A 27,584-nucleotide genomic window follows, 5' to 3' on the forward strand; every position below is an offset into this window, starting at 1 on the left:
GCGTGTTTACTGTAGAGGCGGAGCTGGAGCGCGAACAGTGCTCATATTATCTGTTCATAACGCGTGGACGGAGTATATAACAGAAAGCGAATGGGGAAGCACAAGTTCACTGTTTGAGCTGACAGGTGCGTGTTTTTCAAGTTCTGTCACGATACATAGACGCTTCGATTCAAGACAATGGCTGAACATTGCGAAAACAATGGAAAACCTGTATTTGATAAGCCTAAGGTTAGTAGTACTTTACTGGTGTTGGTATCACATGTTAAATGGGGTTAAATGTGAACAAATGAAGGACCACATTAAAATCCTAAGTTAGATGTGCACTGATGTGTTAGTTAATAAATTATTATTATTATGGAGGGAGGGTGTAGTGTAAAGCTTTCTGGTCTTATTTACATATCATTTTAATATTTTATAATGGTTTTGAGTCATCTCATTTGAATGATGTATCGAATGCATTGCAGTGTATATGTTTAGTTGCAGAAAGCTCAACACAGTCATTTCAAGGAACATGTTCATTTATGATGGGCACATAATGCAATGGCCAAATTCACCGAGAGTAGAAAATGAGCGCTCCAGGAAAGCCTTCATGCTGTAGTGAGGTCCATACAGAATGTAGAAACTGCCCTTTGAGTTATTGCACTGACTCAGCAAGCAGAAGTCATTCTGGACAACTGATACTGAAGCGTGCTGATAAGCAGATAATATGTGGAAGTGTCTGTGAAAGTGTGTGTTTTTGTGGTATTGTTCTTGCAAGACAGTGTGCGTCAGTGCTATATGAAATGTTGACAGTGACATCACTGAGAGTCACTCGCAAGTTTCATTCGTTTTCTTCTGCGTGTGCTTTATCTTAAATCCAGTTTCACAACATTCAATTTTGTTTCTTTCATTGTGACTGTGATGTAGGGTTGGGAATTGAAAATCAATTCCAATTCTGGAATCATAATCGAAGGTTCGAAATCGGATACTTGATACAAAATGAAAATGTCAATTCCTCTTCAAGTTCCTGTGTGCACATTTTCAGAAACGTGCATGTGTTAACTTGTGATCTGCTTTATCTCAATAAAATCCCTTCACCAAAATTCACCATATTTCTACTTTAGTAAACCTAACTATGGTATTTGTAGTAAAGCATAGTAACCACATATTTACAATAGTTTTATTATAGTAACTACAGCTTAACTTTTTTTGTTGTAAGCCCCCCCCCCCCCAAATATAGACATAACATCTTAAATTTGGGATTTTAATAATAACTAAAGACATGTTCAATTCCTGCTAGCAATGCTGGAACATCAGTTCATTGGGTTAGTGGTATTATTTTTCTGATGTTTGATTGCATAATATTTATGGTACATTTCTATGTCATAAAATGCCACAAATCTATGGCCCCCCTGGACCCACCTTGGGGCCCCCAGTTTTAGAACCACAGGTTTAACCATGATGTTTGTAGATAGCTATGGTTATACAAATTGGAATAAATCTGATAAAACATGGTTGCTTTGTGGTAACACGATGCTCAAAAAAAGATATATTTTTCTACAACTTTGCAATCGAAACTGGGATTCAATATATCACAATCGATAAGCAGAATTAGAATTGGAACTGTTAAAATTCAAATGAAAGCCAACCCTACTGTGATCTAACTATCCAAAATGTGAAATTCTTGGAGTCCAATGTAATGAAACATTTAAAACAAAGAGAAGTTGTGATGTCAAATTACGAATAATCTTTTTCTAGGTCAATCAAATTGACGTCAACTGAACGTCAACGACTTTGTATTGAAGCTCAAACGTCTTCACCCAAAATGCTCTCTGCAGTAATAATGTGGACCATCAGGTTTTGCACAAATACGTGTCCATGAGTCCATATAAACACAAGGGTATGCTGTCATTAAACAATAAACAGACAAACCAAATACTAATACATTTGTAAATTTATGTACATGTGATGAAGCGTTTGTAATTGGTCTTAAATTTCTGGACTTTACTGTATTACAAAAATGACACTTTAAAACTGAATTTAGGTTGAAATATCAGTTTCATATTTACACCTTAGTCAGCAAATTAGTACAAGGGTGTGCCCTACTAAACACAGCACTGTTTACTCTTGAGATAGCTCATTATAAATGCAGATACTTTTATTTTTTATGTTCAAGAGAATGTTCTCTCTTAGTGAACTAGAAAGCAAGATATCGCATATTGAGAACACTCCTATGACTAGAAAAACTAATTTTTTGTGCTAAACTAGGTGCAACCTGTGTATCAGTATTAGTGTTTTGTGTGGTACTAAAATTCATGTACAGCTTGAGGGTGAGTAAATGAAGACTGAAGAATTTTCATTTTTGGGTCAACCGTACCTTTAAGAGAGTCTCTTGAGCTCTTTGATGATGTGAACCGTGGTGAGGCTTTCAATCTTTTCAATATTTAAACAAGATGGCGGACATGCGTCTTCAACAACTCTCCTTTTTCTCCTTCAGTGACATTTTAAGGACTGTGGTACATTAGTTGTTTCTAATGCACATATGGACAACATGAAGAGTCTTCTTAAGGAATATGTTTGACAGTGTGGTTGTGGGCAAGACAAAGAATTTTTCCACTAAGCATTTTCTTTTGGTAGCAGATGCTGACAAGGCTCATGAAATGACAGACAAAAACCGCTGCGGTAAAACATGTGAGATTTCACAAACTCATGATCTCAAAGGAAAGCATTGTTCGTCGTTTTTTATAAATGCAGTCTTCGTTATACTCTAAAGAAACGGAATACTGTAACACTAGAAATGATGAAATGAAGTTAGCTCACATTAAAACTCTTCAAAAATGAAAATAATATACATTGGATTATTGGATCATTCTTTACACTGTACAATAAACGGACTATCATTTAACTTGCTGATAATCTTACTTTTCCAGGGAGTTAAGCCAGTGAGTTGAACTTGAGAACCGGATCAATGTGAAGAATGTAGAGAGTATTTTATGGTCCTTTTATGGAACTTTGGCACTTACTTTTTATGGGACTTTTCTATTGCCTATTCCTGTTTAGAACGTGCCAAGCGTCGTCACTATAAATGATGCGAGGAAATAATGACACAATTTTTACGTTTAGGTGAACTGTCCCTTTAATGCGCTCCGTTTGTTTGGCTGTAATGCAAGCAAACTGAAATAAATTTAAAGAAAAAAAACTAATTGTTTTATGAATTAAATGTAATGCGCAATAACCAGGAAGGCAGGGAGTGTTCATGTCACGTGCTTGAGGAAAAGATTGCTTCACTTCGGTCCCTTTGGGTCGCTCACAGCTCTGTTAACCTGATCCCACGAGTAACCGAGAGCTTAAACCCAATGAAGTGAAAACAGGAGAGGTGACATCATCCTTGTTTACTCCAGTCAAAGGCATCTTGTCAATGCTTTAATAGTAATACAGAAAATGGATCACCTTGATCTTATTCAGGAGTTTTTTATATGAAATACACTCATTTTGCACTACAAATCAATGCTGTTTTTGTCTGTAATTTTAAAGGAGCAGGTTACCCCAAAATTATTTTTTATTTCCAAATCTGTATAAAAAAATTTGTTCTGATGAACACAGAGAAAGATATTTGGAATAATGCTTGTAACCAAACAGTTCTTGGGCACCATTGACTACCATAGTAGGAAAAAATGCTTTGTTCTGTTGAACACAAAAGAAGATATTTTGAAGAATGTAGGAAAGCAAACAGTCCTGGGGCACTTTTGTCTACCACTGTAATTTTTCCTTACGGGTTCCTCTTTCCAGCTTGTTTTGGTGATGAATGTTGTTCGTTTCACATCTGCTGGATTTCATTCGGTCATCTGTCTGCATAATTCATCATTACAACTGGACACATTGAAGACATTACATTGCCTTCTCCCACAGCCCTTCCTGTCCTTTCAGAGGAACTCATTTTACCCAGCCGTGCATTTCACATTCTAGATTCACTCCAAGAGGAGTATTTCACAACTGTGCGTGAAGGAGACTCCTCTCGCCATGACAGCCTGAAAGCTGAGCTCTAAATGTTTGATGAATGTGCCTTTGCTCCAAGGAATAAACATGTGTCTGTGTTCTAATGGCTGTAATACTTCACTGTGACATTTGTCAGCTGGTACAGTCCTTCGGTTGATTTTCGGTTTTATTTCTGTTGTTGCCATTGATATACTGAATACGTTTCTTTTTTGCAGGTTGAGCTACATGTGCATCTTGATGGTGCGATTCGAATAGAGACCATTTTAGATGTGGCAAAGTAAGTGACAGATTCCCACATACAGGAAATTATTTTTATTGCTTTTGTGAAATAACATCTTCCTAATTCCCAAAATCCTCTTTCAAAAATAAATATCATGTAAATGAATCATTATTTAGTCATGTTTTTCTGGAATAGACTTTAAGAGTCTTTACATACTATAGAGCATTTTAATACAACGGTGACCATGGATACATGTTGTTTTATTCAATTTTGTGGTCTTTTCTTTGATGTTTCACAATGATCTTAATCTCTTAAGTGTAGTGTATGCTGTAACCAGTGTCCTCTTCTCTATCTGCGTCTCAGGAGGCGAGGAATCACTTTACCTGTCTGCGATGAAATGAGAAATCTGTGCACAGTGGCTGAGCCGTCCTCACTCACAGAATTCCTTGGCAAGTTCAATCACTACATGCATGTCATTGCGTAAGTAGTTGAGCCGTGATCAAATCTGCTGGCTATATAAAATGTGTTGTATTGCTGTTTAAAGACCTTACATCGTTTTGACCTCCAATGTTACAGACGCCTGTGATGCACCCTAAAGAACAGAATAACCTTTCCAACGTTCGGCGTATATCTTTACATGCAGCTCATGCGCTAGCACACATTGCACCTTCCCCTTGTATCGCCATGTCAACTAAAATATAACGTCCCCCAACTCTGCATGGGCTCTTTCTGTTGTTTGGCCCGTATGGACAGATTCCACTAAAAGAGTTTCTAAGGGTCCAATAATGTGGCATTTTCTACATGTGTCCACACGGCTTCAACCTTTGTTGACATGCTTAATATTGAATGAACCTCTCGTCCCTTGAAGCTTAAAAGGCTTTTTTACCATAACAGCATGGGGAACTCACTGGACTCTATTGTGTAATGCATCAATGCATGTCATGTGGCGCAAACTGGAAACATGCTTTGTTGCTGCCCATAAATGGCTCTTTTATTTATCACTTTTAAGAATAACGTTTACTCGTGGACGGAATTACTTGTTTAACAGGAGCTGTGTAAAATTGCATAAGTGTTAGGGAGTTGTTCAGATGACCTCAGGCGCTATGATCTCCTGCCAGGTGAGGGTGGTTTTGGACCAAGCTCTTCAGATGTTTTATAAGCATCCAAATAAAAGAAACACTTGGTTCAAAAAGTAAATTCAGTCGTTCTGTCCAAGGACATTTGTAACATGAAGACCATTAAAGCATTGTGCTTTAGACTTAAATGTGATGGGGTTCATTGACACGAATGGGATCCATGTGACGCATTGAGACAATACAGCGTGTACAAACATGCGTTTCTCATTCTGTTGTCCACCTTGTTACTTTTTAACACTAATTTACATCATAAGCTCGTTTTGGGTCTGAAAAGATCAAGTTAGCTGTAATATTTCATGACTCTATCGGTTTGAGAAAGGTGAAAAAGTGACAAACCACCCAATTAACTATAGCAGCCATGTTTTTTTGTAGTTAATCACCACAATAACTACAGTTTAACCATGGCGTTTGTAGTAAAACTATGACAGTACAAATCCTCCAAAAAACATTTTAACAAGAAAGTTTCTCAATCCAAAACATTGGAATCCAACCAAAGTGACTACTTGAAACTGTCTGTAGAGTCTGTAAAGTCATACAGTTGTTTGTCATACAGTCGTCTGTCCAACTGCATTCCACTTTGTATGGAGTACACACCCAAGACTTTCACTCACCACACGTGGTGATGTGACAATAAAAGTGAGTTGAGTTGAAACTGTACTAAAACAATACACCAAAATGCTATCTTGCACTTTTTAAAATTATATTAAAGTATATTGATGTATGTGCTTTTAAATGTCTTTAACCCTTACACTGTGTCTGCACCAGATGCGACGTGACATGCGACATTAAAAAAAACGTCACTAGACCATTTTGAAAGACGTAAACACTGGTTTAGAAGCACCTCCTGTTTTAGTTTTTCCCCCCGTTTTTTATTTCACTTTTATAGTCAAGTCTTAAAGATGTTTGTTTAACGTTTCGATTCAGTTCTAAATGTTTTGTTGTTGTATTGTGTTCTAATGTTTGTGTAATGTTAAAAATCGAAAACAGGTTACGTCTTGCAAAATAGAATCAGTTGTAGCTCATCGCCTACCGCCGTTGTGGCTGGTGTGGACATAAACTTGAAATAACATGAAAAGAGACCTTTTCTCATTTGTTTTGGTGTAGACACGTCGTGAAGATGTTAATTTCAGTTAAATATATTTATTTATCATTTATTTATTTAAATGCAAAGTGACTTGCAAATGAGAAAACAAGCAAAACAGACATTTCATTCTGTGGCACAAACAAATACATTTACACAATTCTCCAGAAAACTACAGTAAGTATCATTTTGAAGTAAATGTGAGTAAAAAAAAGTAACAAGTGAGATACACATGTGAAAACACACTTGTTTTAATTAAAAGAGTGCATACATTCCATTGAGAATGTATATAAAAAGTTAGTCAGGTGTTTCTGTTCAGGTAGTGGACGGGTGGTCACTGTGTCTTATCTGTCCCGTGTTCTATCTATCCACAGAGGTGATAGAAAAGCCATCAAAAGAATAGCTTATGAGTTTGTGGAGACAAAGGCCAAAGAGGGAGTGATCTACGTTGAAGCGAGATACAGCCCTCATTTCTTGGCCAACAGCGGTGTGGATCCTATACCGTGGAACCAAGAACAGTGAGTGTACCCTTGGACAATGTTTTCATAATACAATAATATTGATGTCCACATGTATTTCACAATAACAATGACATGTTCTTGGCTTTGTTCTTCTGATTCCTGCCTCTCCTCTCATCTTCCTCCCAGAGGAGACATAACTCCAGATGAGGTGGTGCATCTGGTGAACCAGGGGTTTAGCGAGGGGGAGAAGGCCTTCAAAACCAAAGCCAGGTCCATTCTGTGCTGCATGCGTCATGAACCACGTAATGCACTCTCACATCTCCCTCACCCCACCCCAACAGAGTGTGCTGTCTGTTTTTAGAAGCCACGCCTTACTGTCATCCACGAGGTTAAAACCCATTCATCTACAGATGCTCTCCAGGAAGAGTCTCTCTGCTGGTGCACAATGGTGTTTTATCATTATGCCAACAGAACATGCCACCTGCAGATTGGCTCTAATAAAGATTTGATGTCTGAGTTTACTTTCATTGAGAAGTTATTAAAACAGGATTTATTCTAATGCAGGTTGGTCTATGGACGTGGTCGAGCTGTGTAAGAAGTATCGTAAAGATGGAGTTGTGGCAATAGACCTAGCAGGAGATGAATCCATGAAATGCGAGTCGTACCCAGGTCACAAGAAGGCTTTTGAGGTAAAAGTCAACATATTTCAACTTCACATTGCAAGCTCAGAAAAGATATTTGGGCAATTCTTGAAATATAAAGTCTAAAACCACCAAATATTAACATCTGACCTATCAGTGGGGCGAAAACCTTTGGTAAAAACGTGATACTTTCATCTTAAGGTTGACATTCGCATTGAATTGGCCATTTTTAAAAATAAAAAGCTAAACAGTTGGGTATAAAGACCACTGTAAACCTATTAAATGTTTAACCTCGGACACTCAATGGCTGGCTCTTATTTAAGATAACCTCAGTGAAAGTACAACTCGTCTTTATTATGCTATAAAATTGAATTTGAAAGAGCATACGTGATAATAGTGCTTCTTATCCACATCATTAGTTTTGCCAAGGTCTTTTTTTCTGATGTCATTTTAACATTCCTTACAAACATATTCATACTGGAGCTTTTTTCAGATGCCTCACACATACAGTTTTTTTAGTGTTATGATGACAGTCACGTTAAAACTGTTTGATTATTGGATAAGTTTCAAACTGATTTAAGTGCATTTTGTGATTCAGACATGTTTAAGCTTTTGTTTAGATAACATACAAACAGAAACATCTGCTTGTTGCATTAGTGTGGTTAGAGCCAAACATTCAGGAAACAAAACGCATGCCTTATCATCCCGCGATCTAAACTGAAGTTAGCAAACACTGTTTTTGAAAGCCATAAGGTAAGGTGAATAGGTTTGCACATGGTTCCATGTTTTGACTAGAAATGCTGTTATGGTTGCATTTGGAAAGTGAAGTCTTTCCTTTGGGGCTGGTTGTTTGTAAAAAGAGATGTTACTGCTCGTGTCTTAGCTGTGGCTTTACTGAGTGTTGTTGTTGACAGGAAGCAGTCAAAAGCTATGTGCACAGAACAGTACACGCAGGAGAAGTGGGCGCTCCATCTGTAGTCAAAGAGGTGTGTGACTTCTCTTTTGGTCAACATTACTAAATGATTAAGCAAGAACATTATTAATATCAATGTACTAGTATTGTAAGCGTACTATTTAAAAACTACTTGGGAATAAGTTGCCCCAATTTTTTGTTTATAAAGGTATACGTTTAAGTATACTAACATTAGTAAACTTTGACTACATAACTATGTTTTTCATTTGTACTGCAACTGTACTAAACTAATAGTTCAGTGCTTGAAGTAACACATTTTTAGTTTGTGAAAGTATACTTTGTAGTATACCCTCTATAGACTGCAAATATACTTGTACATTTTCTTTAAGTGAACTTAAAGGGATAGTTCACCCAAAAATGAACATTCTGACAACATTTACTCACCCTCAGGTTGTTTCAAATCTGTATAAATGTCTTTGTTCTGATGAACACAGAGAAAGATATTTGAAAGAATGTTAGCCATTTTCAGTTCTGTGACATCATACAAAATATGGTATATTTCTTTCTTCTGTTGAAAACAAAATGAGATATTTTGAAGAAACACCAGTTCTGGGGCACCTTTGACCATTTTATTTTTCCTACTATGGTAGTCAATAATGTTCCAGAACTGAAAATTGCTCACATTCTTCCAAATATCTTTCCCTGTGTTCATCAGAACAAAGTAATTTATACAGGTATGAAATTTCATGAGGGTGAGTGAATGATAACAGAATGTTCATTTTTGGGTGGACTATCCCTTTAAGTGAAGTTTACTATTTCTATAAACAATGTATTTAATAGGCTTCTCAGTCAAAAACGCAAACACAACTACAAACCAAATATACTAAGAATATAAGTAAACTTGAACTTTAAAATAGATCTTGATCAAAGATTGAGTACAGACCAAATATACTTTGACTTTTTTCTTCAGTATATGCAAGTCAAGTAATGTGTAAATAAGTGTAATTTTAAGTGCTTTTCTGAAAAGTACATAAAAAGTAGACTAAAAGCAAACTTTATTTTTAAGGGGAAAATAAAGAAGTATAGTAACAGCAACTTTTTGTGAGGGATCTGCTACTCATATAAACATGATGTTCCACATTCTGATATACTGTATCTGCTATAGATGTTTATACTTCATGACCAACCTTGGATTTATTCTGTCATGAAATTGAGCTTATCAAATACATTTTCTACTCAAGTACTTTTATATATTCACAACATTTCAGTAAACACCACATTTTGTGAAAACACGGTGTGTTTTTCAAAATGTCATGCCACAAAAAGTTGCTCTCAAGACATAAAAAGATGTGCCAACTTGCACCACAATGTAAAATCCCTTGCAGGCTGTGGACGTTCTAAAAGCAGAACGCATTGGACATGGATACAACACACTTAAAGATGAAGCTCTATACAGAAAACTGCTTCAAGACAACATGCATTTTGAGGTACGCTCCCACACACAGTTCCAGGAATCATATATATGTAAAGAGATATACATGTAATCTCATGTCATTAGCCTGATAAAAATGCCTTTATCACACATGAAATTTGACTGTGTATGAACAAGAACAGAGTCCATTGCAACATGTACAAAGTGCAAACATAATAATTACCCAATATTAGTGATAAGTCATGATAATATACACTGTATATAACAACTTCAAACCTTGTATATGACATACATTTTTACTTGTGTAACTGAAAAATGCAAAGCACAGTTGATTGTTTATTTAAAAATATCCCAATGCTCTCTTCCTTTGTGTACCACAGTGTATAATAATCACAGATTGATTATTAATTTATATCTCTCTTATCAAAGTCTCTGTTAATAAAGTGCTTCATAAGATGAATTGGGTGTGTCAGGATACCCAGGAGCCAGATTTAGAAACACTGGAGAGAGCATCTACAAAAATGTAAACTCATACTGCCCTCTAGTGGACAGTATTCAAACACCTATGTTTATAAGCATGTCACTGGACATTCTCTCAGTGTACTAATATTTATATTTAGCATCCATAATATTTATGAGATGTTTAAAGGAAATTAATAGTATACACAATGTTACCATAATACTGATGTGTGTGTGTTTTGTCTCACTTTAGATGTGTCCTGTCTCCAGTAAGCTGACAGGAGCTTGTGGCCCTGATTTTACGAAACACCCTCTCATCAGGTAAAAATGTTAACACTGCATCTGTTCACTGGTTACATCACATTATTGTGATTGTCACATGTAACTCTGAATTGATTAAACTTGATTATGGTTAGGTATACATAATAATAATAATACTGTGTATGTTAAATAATAATATTAATATGTATACTAAATAAATGCATTTTAAATATATACTTTATTATATACTATAGTATATTAAATATAATAAATAATATACTATACTGTATATATAATAAATAATAATACAATGAATAAAAAGCTAAATTAATACAATTTATAAAAAGCATTAATAATAAAATGTTTCATGGGTTTATCAGTTTTCGTCTTTCATGTATATATATATATGTATATGTGTTTTCTTTTTAGATTTAAACAGGACAAAGCCAACTACTCCCTGAACACAGATGACCCTCTGATCTTCAACTCCACCCTAAACTCAGACTACCAGGTGGCACAGAAATACATGGATTTTACTGAAGAGGAATTCAAGAGAGTGGTAAGGCACAAACACAATCCATAAATAAAGAGAATTTTTATTTTATGTAATGCTACATGCTTTAAAATAGTGCGAGATCAAAGCCCCTTAGGGATATATAATTTTAGTACTCAAACAAAAAGCATCTCATTTGTGTCTTAGATAAATGTTTACACCAGTAGCTTTTTTTTGTCTAATGGAGTTCAAGGTGTCCACATAATAAAAGGACTTGTGAATGCATTGAATGAAACTGTCCGCTTCCCCTCCCACAGAATATAAATGCAGCGAAGTCTAGCTTCCTTCCCGCAAAGGAGAAAGAGGAGCTTCTTTATCAGCTCTATGAGGCTTATGGCATGCTGAACGACACCAGCTTTTGAGCCTGCCACCGCTTTATACAGAGACGCAGGCTGCAGAGCCTTTTAAGATGTTTGCCTTTACATGAATGTGAAAGTGGGCCCGGAGTCCTTGAAGCGTGACTCAAATATCTGGAGAACTCTATGAAATATTTTGTAAACGACACAAAATTCATGGCAACTTTGACATTTAGAAGTACACGTGCGGCCTGTCCACATAAAAGTTGCATTTGTCACATTAATATTACATTTTAGCATGCTGTTTTTTTTTTCAACAAATGCTGTCGTCTTGGAGCTTGAAGGACATTTTTTCTCATTGCATTTTAATGTCCATCATCTAAATATATTGTATTTGATTGCATATGATCCAATGCATATAATATATAACCTACTATACTTCATGTTCTCAACAGTATATAGGCCATTCTACAGAATTGGTGCAAAGTCAGAGTTGGAAACATCTTGAAAATTTTGTTTTCTTCAGAAAATTGTAATTAATGCAAATTGTATAATATCAAAGGTACACATTTCTAGTAATTGTGCAGTTAATTTTCATATTGTAATTTCAGAAAATTTTGGAATAGTCTTCCTCTCCCCAAATTTTGTCACTACCAAAACACAATAATATATAATTTACTAAGAAGGATTATAGTTACATAGTAAGATTTTGTTTAAATCTAAAAAAAAGTTTTTAATTTTAACAATACTTGAAGTGTAATGTTTTCAGTTCTTCAGAATTTTGAATCCAATCTTTCTTTGTAAAAGGTGATTTCAAAGTTCAAAGTTTATATATACATTGAACCAAACACTATTATAACATCTTAGTTGATCATTTAATATACTTTATTTTTGACAAAATATCCCATGTTTCGGTCGTGACACACACATTTTCAGTAGTGGTGGTGATCACGATATTTAATTTGCACAGCTGAATCACTTTCAAGATTTTATGTCAATACAAATAACTAACTATGTTGTACATACGCAGCCACCACATATAGCAGACACACATCTGACAGTAAATATCTAATATAAAACCTACATCTCACATACTATATCACTACTAAAACACTAATGATTTGCGTAACTGTACAGAGTTCTGTTTATTTCCCCAAATAAAGGATTAAGTGTTCCTTTTTATCACTTCCGAAACAATTTTTGTTTTGGAAGTGACCATTTTTTGATACTTTTGAGCCTAGCTCAAAGATGCTAATCAGCACATTAGCAAGCACAGTTCTGAACACTGGAATACTGGCCAAAAAGTTTGTTTAAATGCAGAAAAAAGATGTTTGATAGTGACGTTCCTTAAAGTTGCACACAGATTTTCAAACTTTTGAACACATTTACTTCAAAATGATAAGACCGATCTACTCACCATGTAGCTATTAGAGAGAGAGAGAGACAGTAATGATTCTTGATAAAAAAATGTAGGGGAAATCAGTCTCAGCCAATGGACTAAAAAAAAACGTACACCGTTTCGGTAGTGACATGAAAATCCGGGACACATTTTTTACATAGTTTAATCATTTAAAAATAAAATATAGAATAAAAGATTTGAATACTTGAATGCTTTTTAAATGTTTTTTTTTTATGTGGGACAACAGTTTGCACGAATACTGTAGAACGGCCCATATATGCACAGAAACAACAGAAGAGCTTTATAATGTGATGAAGTTAAGCAAAAACATTTGCACCAAGTTGTACAAAATTATTCAGGACTGTGTATGAAAGGTGCTATATGAATACATTAAATGGTATATTACATAGTATATTAAATATATTAGACATGTCCTTATGTGTTTGACCCACGTCATGAATCCAAAACATTAAACCTGATAGTGTTTTATTTGGTGCTTGTGTGATATACAGTATGCATTTATGTACATTATATAAACTATAGGGTAACACTATAATAACCACTTTGTTGCCCTACCTTTGTTCTAACACCAGAGGGCATTTACAATAGACTTAACTCAGGAATTGCGTTTCATCGATCTAAAGGTTTAGATTAAGATTGCAAGTTAATAATCAGACTAGTGAAGAAAAATGGTCATGGTTGCAATGCATAAGGAACTGAGCTTTGTAACTTACTATATAGCCAACTATCAATACAAATGATTTTGCTTCTGAAATGAGTGTTGTGTGATTCTTCTGGAAGGTTATAAAGTTAACTAAAACAAGTAAAAGAAACTGTACTTAAATGAAGATGATCTTGACCTTACTGGAATGAAGTTGACTGTCTCGTATGATTCTTTTCCTAAATTTGAGAAAAGGGAAATGCAATGCAAATTCCTTTGAAGTCACACCCTGAGCAGAATCTGTGAATAGTATTCCATAAGAAAGTCAACAGCCAGTTTCACATCTAGAATTGGAAAAATCCCAATAAATTACATTGATTGTATGAGTGTCATCCAAAAAATGTGTACATTCTATGATCCTAATGTAAAAATAAACGTTGGGAACCATCTGTGGTTCCTCAGATGCCACACTGACCGAACTCCCTGGAGAACCTCCGATACTTTAAAAAGACTACATATTCTATATATACAGTATATGCACTCATTGAGCATCAATATACATTTCAAATCCCTTGAAGCCTTTTTTCTTTACCACAGAGTTACTGTAAGAGCCGCTCATTGGAGATGTTTAGGAACTGTACAGTAGTTTCTCAGGTTACTGAAAGCATATCTAGAGTTTCATGAGTGGGTTCAGCTTTTGTGCTATCCAAGGAACACCAAACATTGCCACAATCTTTTTATTTTTAGTCTACAACCATTAACGACTCTGAAAGCATGATGTCATTTCTGTTTATTTTGAGGTACTTACATTTATAATCACAATATAAATGCCATGTGTTCCAACGAACTGTGTTTCAGAGTTTGACAAAAACCACAACAGTGCCACGAGCAGAAAGCAATAACTCAGATACTACATAAATATTGTTAAGTGTTACGTATTACAGTATATAATGAAGTATAGAAACAAAAATCTTCTGACCTCAGGAAATATTTTAGAATTCCTTTCTATAACAGACCTGCTTCAACTGTAGTGGTCATTGTTAAAAAAAAAAAACTCAAGTCAAATTGAGCCATCAGCTCACAAACTTCAACAAAAGGCTATATTTGGTACTCTTGATATAGTGTACTGTAGCTCAGAGGATTTGTCTTAACAGTAACTCGCATCCAAACTGAACAGTTCAAGGTAAAGTTTAAGATGGAAAATTATCGAAACTCCTGTGCTTCTGTTCGACCTCAGATAGAAAAACAATATTCCCTCATCAGCGCTTAATGCAGTACTAGCAGGATCCATCCCGTGTGGTGGTGTTTGCAAAGGCAGTGTCGTCGCCCGTCTCTTATGCACTCAACAGCACGCAAAGGGTGGACCTCCACCTTAAAGGCAGTCTATGAGAGGAGCTCTTCAATGCTGCCCGATGAGCAAAGATAAGGAGAGTTTGCGATAAGGACAGGTGAGAACTCCCTGGCTTTTCTCTCCTCTAGGTCATTCTTCATGTTTACGACGGACCCTCTTTGCCCTGATTGTCCTGGCTGCCAGATGCCTCTGCTTCAGGGGCTGGTGGTCCGGAAGCATCTCCCTCTAGAAGACATACATGACAAACTTGACTTAGAATGCATATACTGTAACAGATGGAGCTGTCACTTCATTTGAAACCAGCCTGAATTTCTATAAATGCTATAACTGTCTATATTCAGAAGTGAATTATGTTTACTCTCAAGTCCTGTCTATTTTGTTAGTGTTTTTACTTTGGAAAAATGTAAGATCACTGCATTATAGAGCATATATCATACTCCACTACATTTTAGGGCTGTCAAAACGATGTTTACATAATATATGTCTGTGTACTTTGCATATTAATTTTGTATTTATAAACATACACACATATTCAGGAAATATTTACATGCATCATTTAAATTATATATAAACATTTTATCATTTTTATATTTTCCTTAAATATATGCATGTATGTTTATGTGTTTATAAATACAAAATGAATATGCACAGTACACCGGCATATATTATGTAATCACAAACTTTTATTCTGGATGCGATTAATCGTTTGACAGCCCTACGCATTTCATGAATACATGTTGTTTATCTTTAATATTTAAGTACAGTACAAAATCAAGTACGTTGTTATTTTTACTTGATTCAAAGAAAGTACTAGATTTGAAATGTAATTTAATGTAAAACCTCATTAAATGTATATCATTTATTTATGAATGTAGTGATGTAAGTACAGAAGACACTTGAAAATGTACTTGGGTTGTGCAGAAATACTTCACTACTGTTCAGCTCTGTCAATATTTATAATAAATCTGTGACACATTGTCTTTTGCATTTTACACTACTGACCAATATTGACCAAATATACCATTTGTGAGAAAATCACATTAACATGATGCTATACCTGTTACCATGTGACCAAAATAATTCCTTTACAAAGTTTTCAGTTCTTTTTTAGAAACAGAATTCAATCACAATGAATGAAGCACATATAAGCTCGCATCAAGGCATATAAAAGCATATGGATTGTTTCCTTTTGTCTGAAATATCCAATATTTCTGCAGTATATTCTTGACAGAGTCAAGCGCGATAAATAGTGCCAAGAATGTGAACTGAGGAAAATGGGTCAAATAGAGACAGATGTGGCTCTTATTTCAGTTAGCAGGAATGGGAAAGTTCCCATACGAATAGGAAACGGTCAAGGAAGCGGTTATTGTTGAGAGGCCAGATAATACATCTTTGTCAGATCTGACAGCCTCTATTCTACCTCACCAGACCTTCGTGTGGACACTGTGTCCTTACAGAGCAGGTCCTGGATAACAAAATAAGGGCAAGTGTAATGGAAAGACTTTGGCTCAGTTTGTGTGAAGGAATTTTTTGTGAACAATCTCTGTGATATGCCATATGTATTGTATTCTTATCTTATTCACCTTATGGCAGTCAAGAGACATTGTCAGTTCTTTCATCTAGGGCTGAAACGATTCCTCGAGTAATTCGAATACAAAAAATTAGGGCTGCACTTTAATTTATCGCGATACCACTAAATCCTATTGAAATCAAGCTGGCTGCGATATGCAATGTGTCGATTTTTTTCGTGCGTAGCTTGTCCGTGAAGCACGGCTCTGGGATCAGTAGTTTAAGTCGCTTATAATGTGCATTTGAAAAAGCAACACCCGTCAAACATGATCATGATAAATATACTTTATTATCATGAAAATACCTGATGAGGCTTGAGGAACAGTGATAAAAATATGTCCATAAGCATTTCCTAGATTCTAGACCGTGTTATGGTCTTCTTCTGCAGTGCGTATTTGGAGTTTCCGCAAGAGAGCGCCCTCTGGCTTTCGGATGAAGCAGCATTTTCCCGTACTTCACTCAAAAGCTGTGCATAAATCACGTCATATTTATCGTCGGTTTATTGTGACAGCCCTACAAAAAATCATCGAGGCCATTTTTGTTGCCTCGAAGCCTCGTTTATCCCATTTAACTACAGTACACACGGAGCACTGCGTTTCCCCACGGACCGTTATTACTGACGCACAGCCCGCTAAACTCTATTCATGTTACAACGCTTCAAGTCTCCCGCATTCACCGTGAGACACACGCATTTTAGTCCGTTCACGCGTATGTCTCATGCTGATAAATAAGTGATAGCGTATTGAAATGGTGAACTGCTATTTTACTGTTTTAGTCTATTTTGCGAGTGAAACTTGTTTTCCGGCTGCATTGAGTCCATCAAACTAGATTCGGACTTGTGTAAATAACATGATTCAGCATCCATGTCATCTGTCTGTTCTGCGTGTCTGAGTGAATGAACTGCACAGTTTAACGTGCTACACGCGTGATGCTCATGAATTTGTCTGCATCTGCGCTTTATGAGGACATGAACTTCATCTCCAGAGTTGCTCGGAGTCTGAGAGTTTATTTCAGAACATTTTACTGAGTGAAGCTAACGCACTAAAAAATAAGCGTCTTCCGACGACCTGCCAAAATAAAACTCCGGATAACTCGGTATTTTTATGTGGACAAATATATTACTATTTAATAGTAAAAAAGAAACTAAAACTAATTTAGATAAACTAAATGCATCATGCATAAGCTGAAGTTAGTTGTTTACATTTGTAATTATTCTTTCTATTTTTATTAATGTTTCATATTTATACATTTGTATTAGGCCTATATTGCATTTTGAATGTAATATGGCAATGGAATGTACTAAATGGGCTTAGTTTTCACAGATATTAATGTATGCAATTTCAGCAATAAATATGTTAATTTTTCTAAAAAGGAAACAAATTAGTTGTTCATTTTAAGAGACCTGTCTTATTTTCTCTTGTATATTTACTAGTATTGCTCTTTAATAAAGAAAAAGTACTTATTATCCAAATACCCGATTAATCGATGGGAAAAATCAGTACAATACTAGATTACTAAAATAATCGATAGCTGCAGCCCACATACTGTAAGAATCACTGGCTGTACCAGTGCTTTCAAAACATCAAAAGAATAGTGAAACACAGCCATAAAACTTTAAAAATATTTGCTTCTATCACAGCTTAATATACAGATATATATACACAGTATATACACCTTAGCTTGCGCTATTAAAGGAATAGTTCACCCAAAAATGAAAATCCTGTCATCATTTACTCACCCTCAAGTTGTTTCAAACCTGTGAAAATTTTGTTGTTCTGTTGAACACAAAGATATTGAAGAAAGATAGAATATCAAAGAAAGATATTTGGAAAAATGTTTGTAACCGTTCTGGGGCACTATTGACTTTCATAGTAGGATAAAACTACTACTATGGAAGTCAACAGTGCCCCAGAACTGTTTGGTTTCCCACATTCTTCAAATTATAATCTTTGATTATCAACAGAACAAAGAAATGTATACATTTTTGGAACAACTTGAAGGTGTGTAAATGATGACATAATCTTTATTTTTGGGTGAACTATCCCTTTAAAACATTACTCAGACAGCAACAGTAGCTCAATGACCTGAGATTACTTGAAAACAATAACACAAAAACTCAGCTTTAAATTTCTATATACACTGTATAAAAACAAAAGTAGATAGCACAACAGGGGCTAAAATGATCCACTAAAAAGTTGACCTACCTGCAGCTTTCAGGTCCATCTGAGCCATGTCTTTGGTTAGATCCCCTGCCCCCACGGCCACAGCATCTCCTTTAATATCCGGCACTGCGTTCCTGCGACCCGTCCTATCACAGTTTATAAACTCCGAGTATGACGCCTCAACGTCCATCATCTCCTCACGATATGCCTTCTCATTACACCTGGAGAGAAGAAAAAACAAAGACAGAAATGTGAAATATTTACTAGTAGTCTGATTTAAGGAATGCATTGTAAAAAGTTTACAATTTCTTTATTAATCTATATAATGAGCTCTGCTAAGGAAAATCCTAACGCACTGAACACAAGCTTGAGAATCTCACAGCTCAGTAATACCCATGACAGAACGCACAGTTTGATGAATTGGAGTAATTATTACTTCAGGGTTTCTATTTCCACGCTTAAGTTAATAGATTCAGCCGCTGAACTCATTTCGTGGCCTAATTATAAATGAGAGCCAAAAGCACTCATCCAATCCACGCCGCGTTCGGGATTCGTTTCACGCTTGTTTACACTCATGGTTTCTTTCGAGTACCCGCGAAACCTCGCAAATGGAGTCGTATTGGCACACAAACAATAGCTAAAACCCCAAGCGATCGATTAGACACTTTTTGGAGCTCTTTGGAGCACTCGCTCTATAAACACAGCTCATCAAACTGCTTTCAAGAAGGCTCGACAGGGGCTGATGTTACGCTGAGAGAGTAATCCTGCAAAAGACTGCATCGAAAATACATTAGCTACTCATACACGCTGTATCTCCTTTTTTTGTCGACATTTACAGGAATTAAAGGAAAAGTTCACCCAAAAATTAAAATTCTGTCTTCATTTACTCACCCTCAAGTTGTTCCAAATCTGTAAAAATTTTTTGTTCAACACAGAGAAAGATATTTGAAAGAATGCTTGTAACCAAACAGTTCTTGGCCACCACTGACTAAGAAGTGCCCCAGAACAGTTTGCTTTCTTATATTCTTCAAAATATCTTCTTTTGTGTTTAACAGAACAAAGAAATATATAAAGTAATTTTTCCTACTATGGTAGTCAATGGGCACAGCGGGTCCCTCTGTAGAAATGTTACATCGTATAGAGGGGGCAACAGAAGCAAAGGGGTATCCCAGAGGAATGTGAGAGGTCGAGGGAAAAACGCCACACATAAATAAATGTGATGTTATGTGTTTGTAACAGCAAAGGGCTGGTGAGACAGCAACAGGCAGAGAAAATTACAGAGTATAAATCATAGTGCAAGATGTTCTTATTCTTCTGCGTCCATCCCTCCCCTTTCTTCTCCTTCTTTTTATAGACCTCCACTACTTTCAATGTTGAACCAATCAAGGCTGTGCGAACAATCTGAAAAGTGGGAGGGACGTTTGACATGAAAAGTTATGATCGTGTCCCAAAATGTGGGGAGGCGAATGTAGGAATTTCTAGTTTCTGTCCCCGGAGGGGAAAAAAAATAATATTAAGAGTTTGAAAGTACTCCTCCGCCTATCTTAAATTCTCATTGGTCAACAAATGCCTCTTTAAAATAACCTTCAGGAAAAGTTACTTGTGATCGGAATTCATAAATCGTAGCGATGCATTTTCAGCCATATTGATTTCGGATGATAAATGGTCATTTTTAATGTTTAAGTATCGGCCCGATACATGATCTTTGAAAAAATGAAATATTACCTTGTTTTCTGCAGACAATGTTTTGACATAATAGCAGTTGTCCACTTTTTGCCTTTCAGGCTTCTTTAATATTTAGATACTGTATAGCGGTCAATATATCGGTTATCGTTTTTCAGTGTTAAAGAATGATCAGTTACAATAATTGATAGCAACTAATCCGTGACAAGTTACTAAACTGAATAGTAGCCCTAATAAACTCAGCAAGGCTCAATGAAGCTGACTATGTGCTTGCTACATTATCTAGGGTCATATTCAAGAGGCTCTGCAGTCTGTTCTGCACCTGTTTGCTATCACATCACAACATGTGCACATTCAACGCTTGCTGGTGTCTGTTTTGTCAGGCTGAGTCATTAAACAGAACATCTGCCAACACCAGCACACCCGTTACCCGATACACCCAACCTCACAGTCAACCAGGACCTGGCCAATTTCACATTTATACAAACTCCGTTGGTGTCCGTTACCCAGCTGTCAACCTGTTTCCACAGTCTCTGATATGGATTCTCACATTCCCTACAGTAGGTGATACACACAGAGAGAGGTTTTTTGTATTGAAATGACCCGGGTTGGCACCAGTCAGGGTGAGGTCACAGTAGCTGATGGAGTATTTGGAGCTGCGGAGACAAAGTCTCTCCAGACAAGGAACAACTCAAGACAGGGTGACATGAAGTTCAGACCTCTATGAACCTCTTTTAGGAGACCTTCCAAAAAACACAAGCCGTGCAGTATTGAAATATACACACAGTGTTCCAAATACATTTACATGGATTCAATTTTAGGTGAAAATTGTGACTTTGACCGCCCTCTACAAAATAGTAGATGCATATATTCAAATTTATTTGTTATACATGTTGTCAATTTTTTTAAATAATGCATACATATTATATATATGATTTTCCAACCTAAATCATTTCAAGCTTCCTGATAATAACAAGTGGCAGACATGTTGTCCTTCAGCTTGGGAACCCTCAAGTTAAAATATCTATAAATAGTGAGTTTATCTGAGAGGAGGGGACGGGGTTGTTGTGCCTGGCTCAGATGTACAGTGTTCAGTTACTTCCCATTTACTCTTCCAAATTACATTACAATGAAGTTACACTATGGCTCGTATCACTAACCCGATGCAGTTTCCTTGTCGTGTGGCCCATTTAACTGAAACAATCCCTTAATTTGCTGATGGTGTCACACGGGGGAAGAAATCGGGAGTCATCTGCAGCATCAGAGGGCAATTGAGGCATGGGTGCACAAACCTCAAAAGACCCTGCTGTGTACCACAAAGACAACAGCACAGCTTACCTGTAGTCCTCATCAAGGACGAGGATCTCACAAAAACAACAACTTGAGCGATGACGCATTTATCATTTGCATGAGTTTGTTTCGCCCGCACTCCTAAACAAATCACAAACTGAGGTTTAGGATTTATTTACATATAAAAAAACAAAACGAAGGCTGTGGGGAGTCTCTTTCGCTCTGGATACTGGATAAATGTGGCAGCATCTAAACAGTCTGCACAGTCTACTGGGTACATGTGCTCATTGCTCATCTCCATTGTCTGTCTTAAAGGTACAGTGTATGAAAATTAGCATCTAGCGGTGATGTTGCGAAATGGAAACAATGGCTCACTCCACCGCTCACCCCTCCCTTTCGGAGCACTACGGTGGCTGACACAGAACTAAGATCGTCATGTTTTTGCTTCTTTGCTGAGGAAGATAACGTATTTATGAAACGCGCTCTGTAGAGCAGTTTGTCCATTTAGGGCTACTGTAGAAACAGCATGGCGAATTGTAAGGGGACCCGCAGTGTATGTAGATATAAACAGCTCATTCTAAGGTAATAAAAACATAACGCTTCATTTTGTAAGGTCTTTATACACCTCTGAACACATTGTTATGTACATGAAGAGTTTGGTTCCAAAACTCCGTTTTAAAAAAACCTCAAAAATCATTTTTTTTAATTGTGCATTCCAATTAATATCAATCAAACTGTTGGGTTGGTTTGTTTTGATTTAAGCCATAATAACTCAAAAAATACAGCTGACTAACACAATAAAAACTTTATAACATAATAAAAAACATGCTTTTTGAAAAAACAATTAACGGAATGATCTCATTTTGGAACCAAACTCATCATATATTGCATTTCTGTCAATAGATCCTCCAAAAATGAAACATTGGACCTTTCATTTTCAATGTTTTTGTTGTGATGAAAGGTCATGTTGGACTATTAAACAGCAGAAATCCGTGGCTTTTTCCACATAAGAGCTGGTCCCTTTCTAAAGCCAAAGTGCAAGCTGAAAAGAAAAGACAAAACAACTCTGGAGGTAATATCATTACACCAGTCTGAAAGATGACCACAGTCTATATGGACAAATATGTCCTTCTTCACTTCGCCTGTAGCTTTCAAGTGTAGAAACCATCAGAAACACACAATTAGCAAGTCTCAGGCACTCTCATCCATCAACAAAACTGGCAAGTCGACCACGGGGAGTGTCAATGTATGCAATAATACTTAAATACTTTTTGCTCATAATTGCTTCACTTCCTCCATCAGTCCTGGCTTGAAAGCGCATGCCTTTCTGTCTTCAGAAATGCACGAGACCACTCTAAGCACATTGTCCAGTCAATAAAGAGCTTCTTCTGTACAGAGTGGAATAAGATGGGACCCTTGAGACCAAAAACTTCTTATGCTTTAGTAGAAAGGCCCTGAAACACACAAGCGTGAGACTGAAAGTCCACTTAAGATCCATTTTAATACAGGGACCCTCAATCATGCAGCCAGCTCCTAGAGACCCCTTAACCATAATTTTGCAGCCAGATGCTTTTAGACTCATGGACTCAAGTAATACAGTTTATCGGTATGTGTGTTCTCTGGGAATCAAACGTATAGGGTACCAATATCTCCTGTTTTCATCCGCACTAAACTAATTTCATTAAACCAGTTGTAACACAAGAACAGTCAATAAAGCCGTCCATGAGTCTCACTCAGCATGGAAAATCTTTGTTCTTGGCGTCACTATGATGCTGTTATCACATAACGACACATGCAGCTGTGGGCACCTATTATAACAGTCAGTGTGAATCAATGCACCTGCAACGCAGACAGGTTTCATTTGTAGTCCTCTATCCCTGCGGTTTTTGTCGACTGGTGAATGAGGATATTCTGTGTAACGGGAGCTCTTAGAGATGATGAACAAAGGCCAGAATGCCCAGTGGAGGATTTGAGTCGACTGCTACAATTCTGCTGGGAGTGTTTATGCCACTGAGCGTAATGAAAACATTATCCAGTGTTGAGGGAGGGTACAGTAGGCGATACCCAAACATGAGGTGCTTTTTGAGAGGGAATCTGTTGACTAAAGCAGACCTGAGTTTAACAAATACAACTACAGCTAAATATGGTCATCGGGTTCTTTAATAAGCAAAAGTGATGATATTTTTAAATGGTGCTGAACATTTTGGAGATTAATGTTATACAGGGTGTTATATGATAAACTCAAAGAACATTACAACTATAGTTAAGACAGCACTTGTGACAACTTACCCCTATACACCTACACATACAAAATACTGTAATGTATAAATGTATAACAACGCTTGTTTAATTTAGATTTTGCATGAAGAAATAAAAGAATAAAGGAATATATCAATGAATAAACAAATAAACTCAACCCTGCTGTAAATTTTTTAAACCTAATAGAGAAACCTTTATAGCCGTTCTAATGGTTTCCATTAAAATACCATTATCATTATCTTTTATCTTTATAAAACCATTACAACATTCCTTTTTGTATTGTGTTTTGGGCATTGTTCCAAAAGGATTAATCTGCCAGATAACACCCCACCAATAGAATCCATCACATACCAGTAGATACAATTATAGTTTCTATTAAAACCAATACAATTACCATTAGCATAAACCATTAAACCCATTACATTTTCTTTTGTCTTTTGGGTGGGTTGTATAGTTTTTTTCAGCAGGGAGTCCTCTTGATAGCGAATGTGGCACAAGACATACACTCTCAATGAGAGCTAAAAAAACAACCAAACAAAAACAGTGCTGGTCACGTGTTTGTGTACTGTGAGTCGGTCTGGAAAAACCACAACAGCTCAAACGCCCATATGGTGACAAGCATATGCATGGAAAATGACAACTCCCTTTTCAGATTTCCATTAAGAAGGAATGTACACTCAGCCAACATTAAAAATCTCAGCCCTTTTTAAAAGGAACAGAAGAAGAATAAGGAGTCCTCTGATATGTTTTAAGCTCCAGGTCTGGGCTCAGAACAGAGTTTATATAACAACTCCCAAGGAATGAAGCTTAAAATGTCCCACATTCTGTCTTAATCAGGCAAGAGATTCTGGACACTAAGGATCTGCATTTTATCAAGCTGAACGGATTCCAGCTCATCTGAAGAAACATACTCAGCTGCTCTTCAGATAAGTGCACCGGCCTCGGCTCACGCTATTTACTGAGCTGCAGCTCGAATGAATGAAAACATACACTTGCTCACTTGACGTCAGTGGATACTCTTCTGAGAAGGATAAAAACAACCAGCGTTTACACAAGCGGGTGCATTTCCATGGTCGGGCAAGGAAATTGTTTTCCAAGACATAAATAAAAAAATCTGTTTGCTGCTATTCTTTCTCCTCCTTAAAGGGTCTGGCTTTGTGCGTATTTTTCTGAAGGAGCATCAAACGAGAATTTCCACACATGTGATGTGTTTTAGGATCGGTCACCTTCTCCTGCTGTCAGAGTATTTCGTGCTATCATGACTTTTTAAATGTCAGCCTCATGGTCCCCAAGCACTTGGGCTCGGCTCTCACAGCCTCTTATCAGCATACTGTAACATTTCACAGCACATGTTCACAGACTCCGGAAAAGGTTACGAGCCCCCCCGCAGGTGAACTTTGCTGGTACGTTAGACTTCTACCGGCCAGAAAACTGAAGAAAAGATGTATAGAAGATAGGGATGCAACAATACAGCTCACCCATGGTTCAATACAAACCTCGGTTTTTCGCCCACGGTTTTCGGTTCGGTTCTGATGGCACATTAAAGTGTTTTTTCATTGTTTTATGCCTTTGTGACAGGAACAGTAAAAACTTAAGAAGAAAAATACGATTTTACTGAAATTCTCTTTATTTTACTTGACTTATTTTATTATCTTTAAGCAAAAATCAACTTGTTCAAATTCTTGGTGTATTGAATAACTATAAAGATTTACACTGGCAGCTCACAGCAGTTTTTGGTTTACTGTTCATCAACATGCCTGTAAAATAAGCTTCTTGAAGAGGTTTTGCGCTTCAGAGTATTTAAATAGATGTAATGCAAAACTAGCAATTGCTGTAGTCGAAGTAAACGTGCGCTCAATGGGAAAGGCCAAAGATAATATATTAACAAGGTGCGCCATTGTTATTTCAATAAATTGGAAGAAATGCAATGCTAAATAGCTGCTTGGAGGCGCTCTTGAGATGACGTAAATAGCTGTCCGAAAGGCCGCCGAGTGGCATGACTTTCGTTAAATGGACAACTCATGTTTCAGGCAGTCTCGCGTCACCGCCCGACCACCACTCGCTAGGGCTGTCACGATTATTAAATAATCGTCTCATCGCGATTGTTTGACCTCATCGCGATGGTTTCAGATCATCGCAATTATTGCACATCTCTATAGAAGACACTAGGGGGAGCTGTAGTGTATATGCATATTGCATATTTTAGTGTATATATTGTTACTAAAGCATGGTAATACTTGTAAAATGTACCACCACAACACAATCACTTAAAAAAAAACTAAAACATCTACAAATTACCTGCAGTACAATTTAATATTATTTAAGCTAATCTCAGTGTGAAAACCAGTCTACCAAAATCTCATTAACATAGAAGTAAACTTTTATTGTAGTCTTGCAAGTGAGAAAAAAACAGACTAGAAGCTTTTCTATGACTGATAGTATTTTAATGGTGGCTTCAATTCACTCCTGATCAATTTACTTCATTTACAAGTATTTGGCGGTTGTATTATTGACAGGTAAAAGCCTAAACCTTAAATATATGATGACCCAATTTTTTCTGATGTATTTCCAAGAAAAAAACATAGTCTTATATTCAGAATAATATGGTCGTTTCAAAGCTGAATAAAAATGTATGAGAATTAAATGTCAAAGCTCAAAAACAGACAATTGATCGTCATAATCGCCAAAGCCTTAAAACAAACCATTAATCGTCATAATCGCAATGATTTATTAGACAATTAATCATCAGTCAAATTTCATAATCGTGACAGCCCTGCCACTCGCTATTAGATATTACTCGTGGGGATGCGTTTATCTATCTCAGCATACAGACAAACTCAGACAGAGCCAGTTCACGGTGTAATTTCAAAAATTTAAACGCAAAACCGGAAAACCCCAATTCACTTACACGTATTGAACCGTGGAGGTCGTACCGAACGGTTCAATATTATATTGAGTATTGTGGCATCCCTAATAGAAGATATAATTTTGGTACAAGCTTAAACATTTTTTTTTTTTATTGATTTGGTCTTGTGCCTCCAGTAAAGCTAACATTGCCTGTTATTTTAAATCCACATATAAATACAAATATTCCATAAGAAATGTTTCCTTTTTACATTCTGTTTATCTCCATCACAGCAGTATTAGCCTCAATATACAAACAACCAGAAACCCAGGCAGCTGGCATAGATCAGATGTCCAAAATCCATCCCTTTAATGCCAGCACTGACAGTTTGCATGACAAACAAAACAGCTCTGAAATGTGTAATGATTACAGGCATATTGGAAATAGAGCTGGCAGAGAAGAGGCTGCCAAGCCTACAGTGTTTGGAAGAGTCTGTGGTGCTACACACGTGACGCATCACGCATCCAATCCTTCATCTTCCAGACCCCAGCGGGACCACCGCCACTCCAACTGCGAGGACTCTGCAGAGGATCAAGATAAGCACTGCAAATCAAACGCAAAACTTTTGTGGTTGGCCGATAGACCATTTCGACGACGCTTTTCCACATTGAGACTCTTTTACCCACCTGGGCACCGTCTGAAGAGCCGCCACTTTACAACTGCAAGCTTTTTAAAGCCACTAAGAAGCAATTAAGTGATGTTTGGAAGTGATGCTGAAATTGAGATTAAAGGTCTGGTGCCGCACGGCTTTCTGTTCACCTGAATATTAGCTGTTATTTGATGAAACAAAGTGTTAGCATTTTAAAAGGCTGCGTGAGATGAAGGTGCTCGGCCGTTGCCTCTACTAATGCAGGAACTGATGGGCTTCATTTCCCTG

The 27,584-nt window shown here is 36.7% G+C and overlaps 2 protein-coding genes across 5 annotated transcripts in view; one reads left to right on the plus strand and one right to left on the minus strand.

Moving 5' to 3' along the window:
• ada (adenosine deaminase) lies at window positions 1-13,602 on the plus strand. Of its 2 annotated transcripts, none has more exons than XM_057319281.1 (11): window positions 1-228; window positions 4,191-4,252; window positions 4,559-4,675; window positions 6,787-6,930; window positions 7,060-7,175; window positions 7,438-7,562; window positions 8,429-8,500; window positions 9,813-9,914; window positions 10,572-10,639; window positions 11,009-11,138; window positions 11,390-13,602. In XM_057319281.1, exons 1-11 carry the CDS (start codon window positions 178-180, stop codon window positions 11,492-11,494), a joined length of 1,092 nt encoding a protein of 363 aa, XP_057175264.1. In that variant the 5' UTR covers window positions 1-177; the 3' UTR covers window positions 11,495-13,602. The 2 variants fall into 2 exon arrangements, with proteins under 2 accessions (XP_057175264.1, XP_057175265.1); XM_057319282.1 differs by having other exon boundaries at window positions 57-125.
• pkig (protein kinase (cAMP-dependent, catalytic) inhibitor gamma) overlaps window positions 11,685-27,584 on the minus strand; it is a 22,397-nt gene continuing 6,497 nt past the window's right edge. For all 3 annotated transcript variants that reach the window (XM_057319295.1, XM_057319296.1, XM_057319297.1), the window contains 2 exons: window positions 18,613-18,791; window positions 11,685-15,064 (listed from right to left, as the gene is read on the minus strand). In XM_057319295.1, the coding sequence (XP_057175278.1) occupies window positions 14,982-15,064; window positions 18,613-18,763 (234 nt within the window). In that variant the 5' untranslated portion in view covers window positions 18,764-18,791 and the 3' untranslated portion in view covers window positions 11,685-14,981. The remainder of the gene's footprint in view (window positions 15,065-18,612; window positions 18,792-27,584) is intronic.

The sequence above is a fragment of the Triplophysa rosa genome, linkage group LG21 (assembly GCF_024868665.1).
Source record: "Triplophysa rosa linkage group LG21, Trosa_1v2, whole genome shotgun sequence".
Lineage (NCBI taxonomy): Eukaryota > Metazoa > Chordata > Actinopteri > Cypriniformes > Nemacheilidae > Triplophysa > Triplophysa rosa.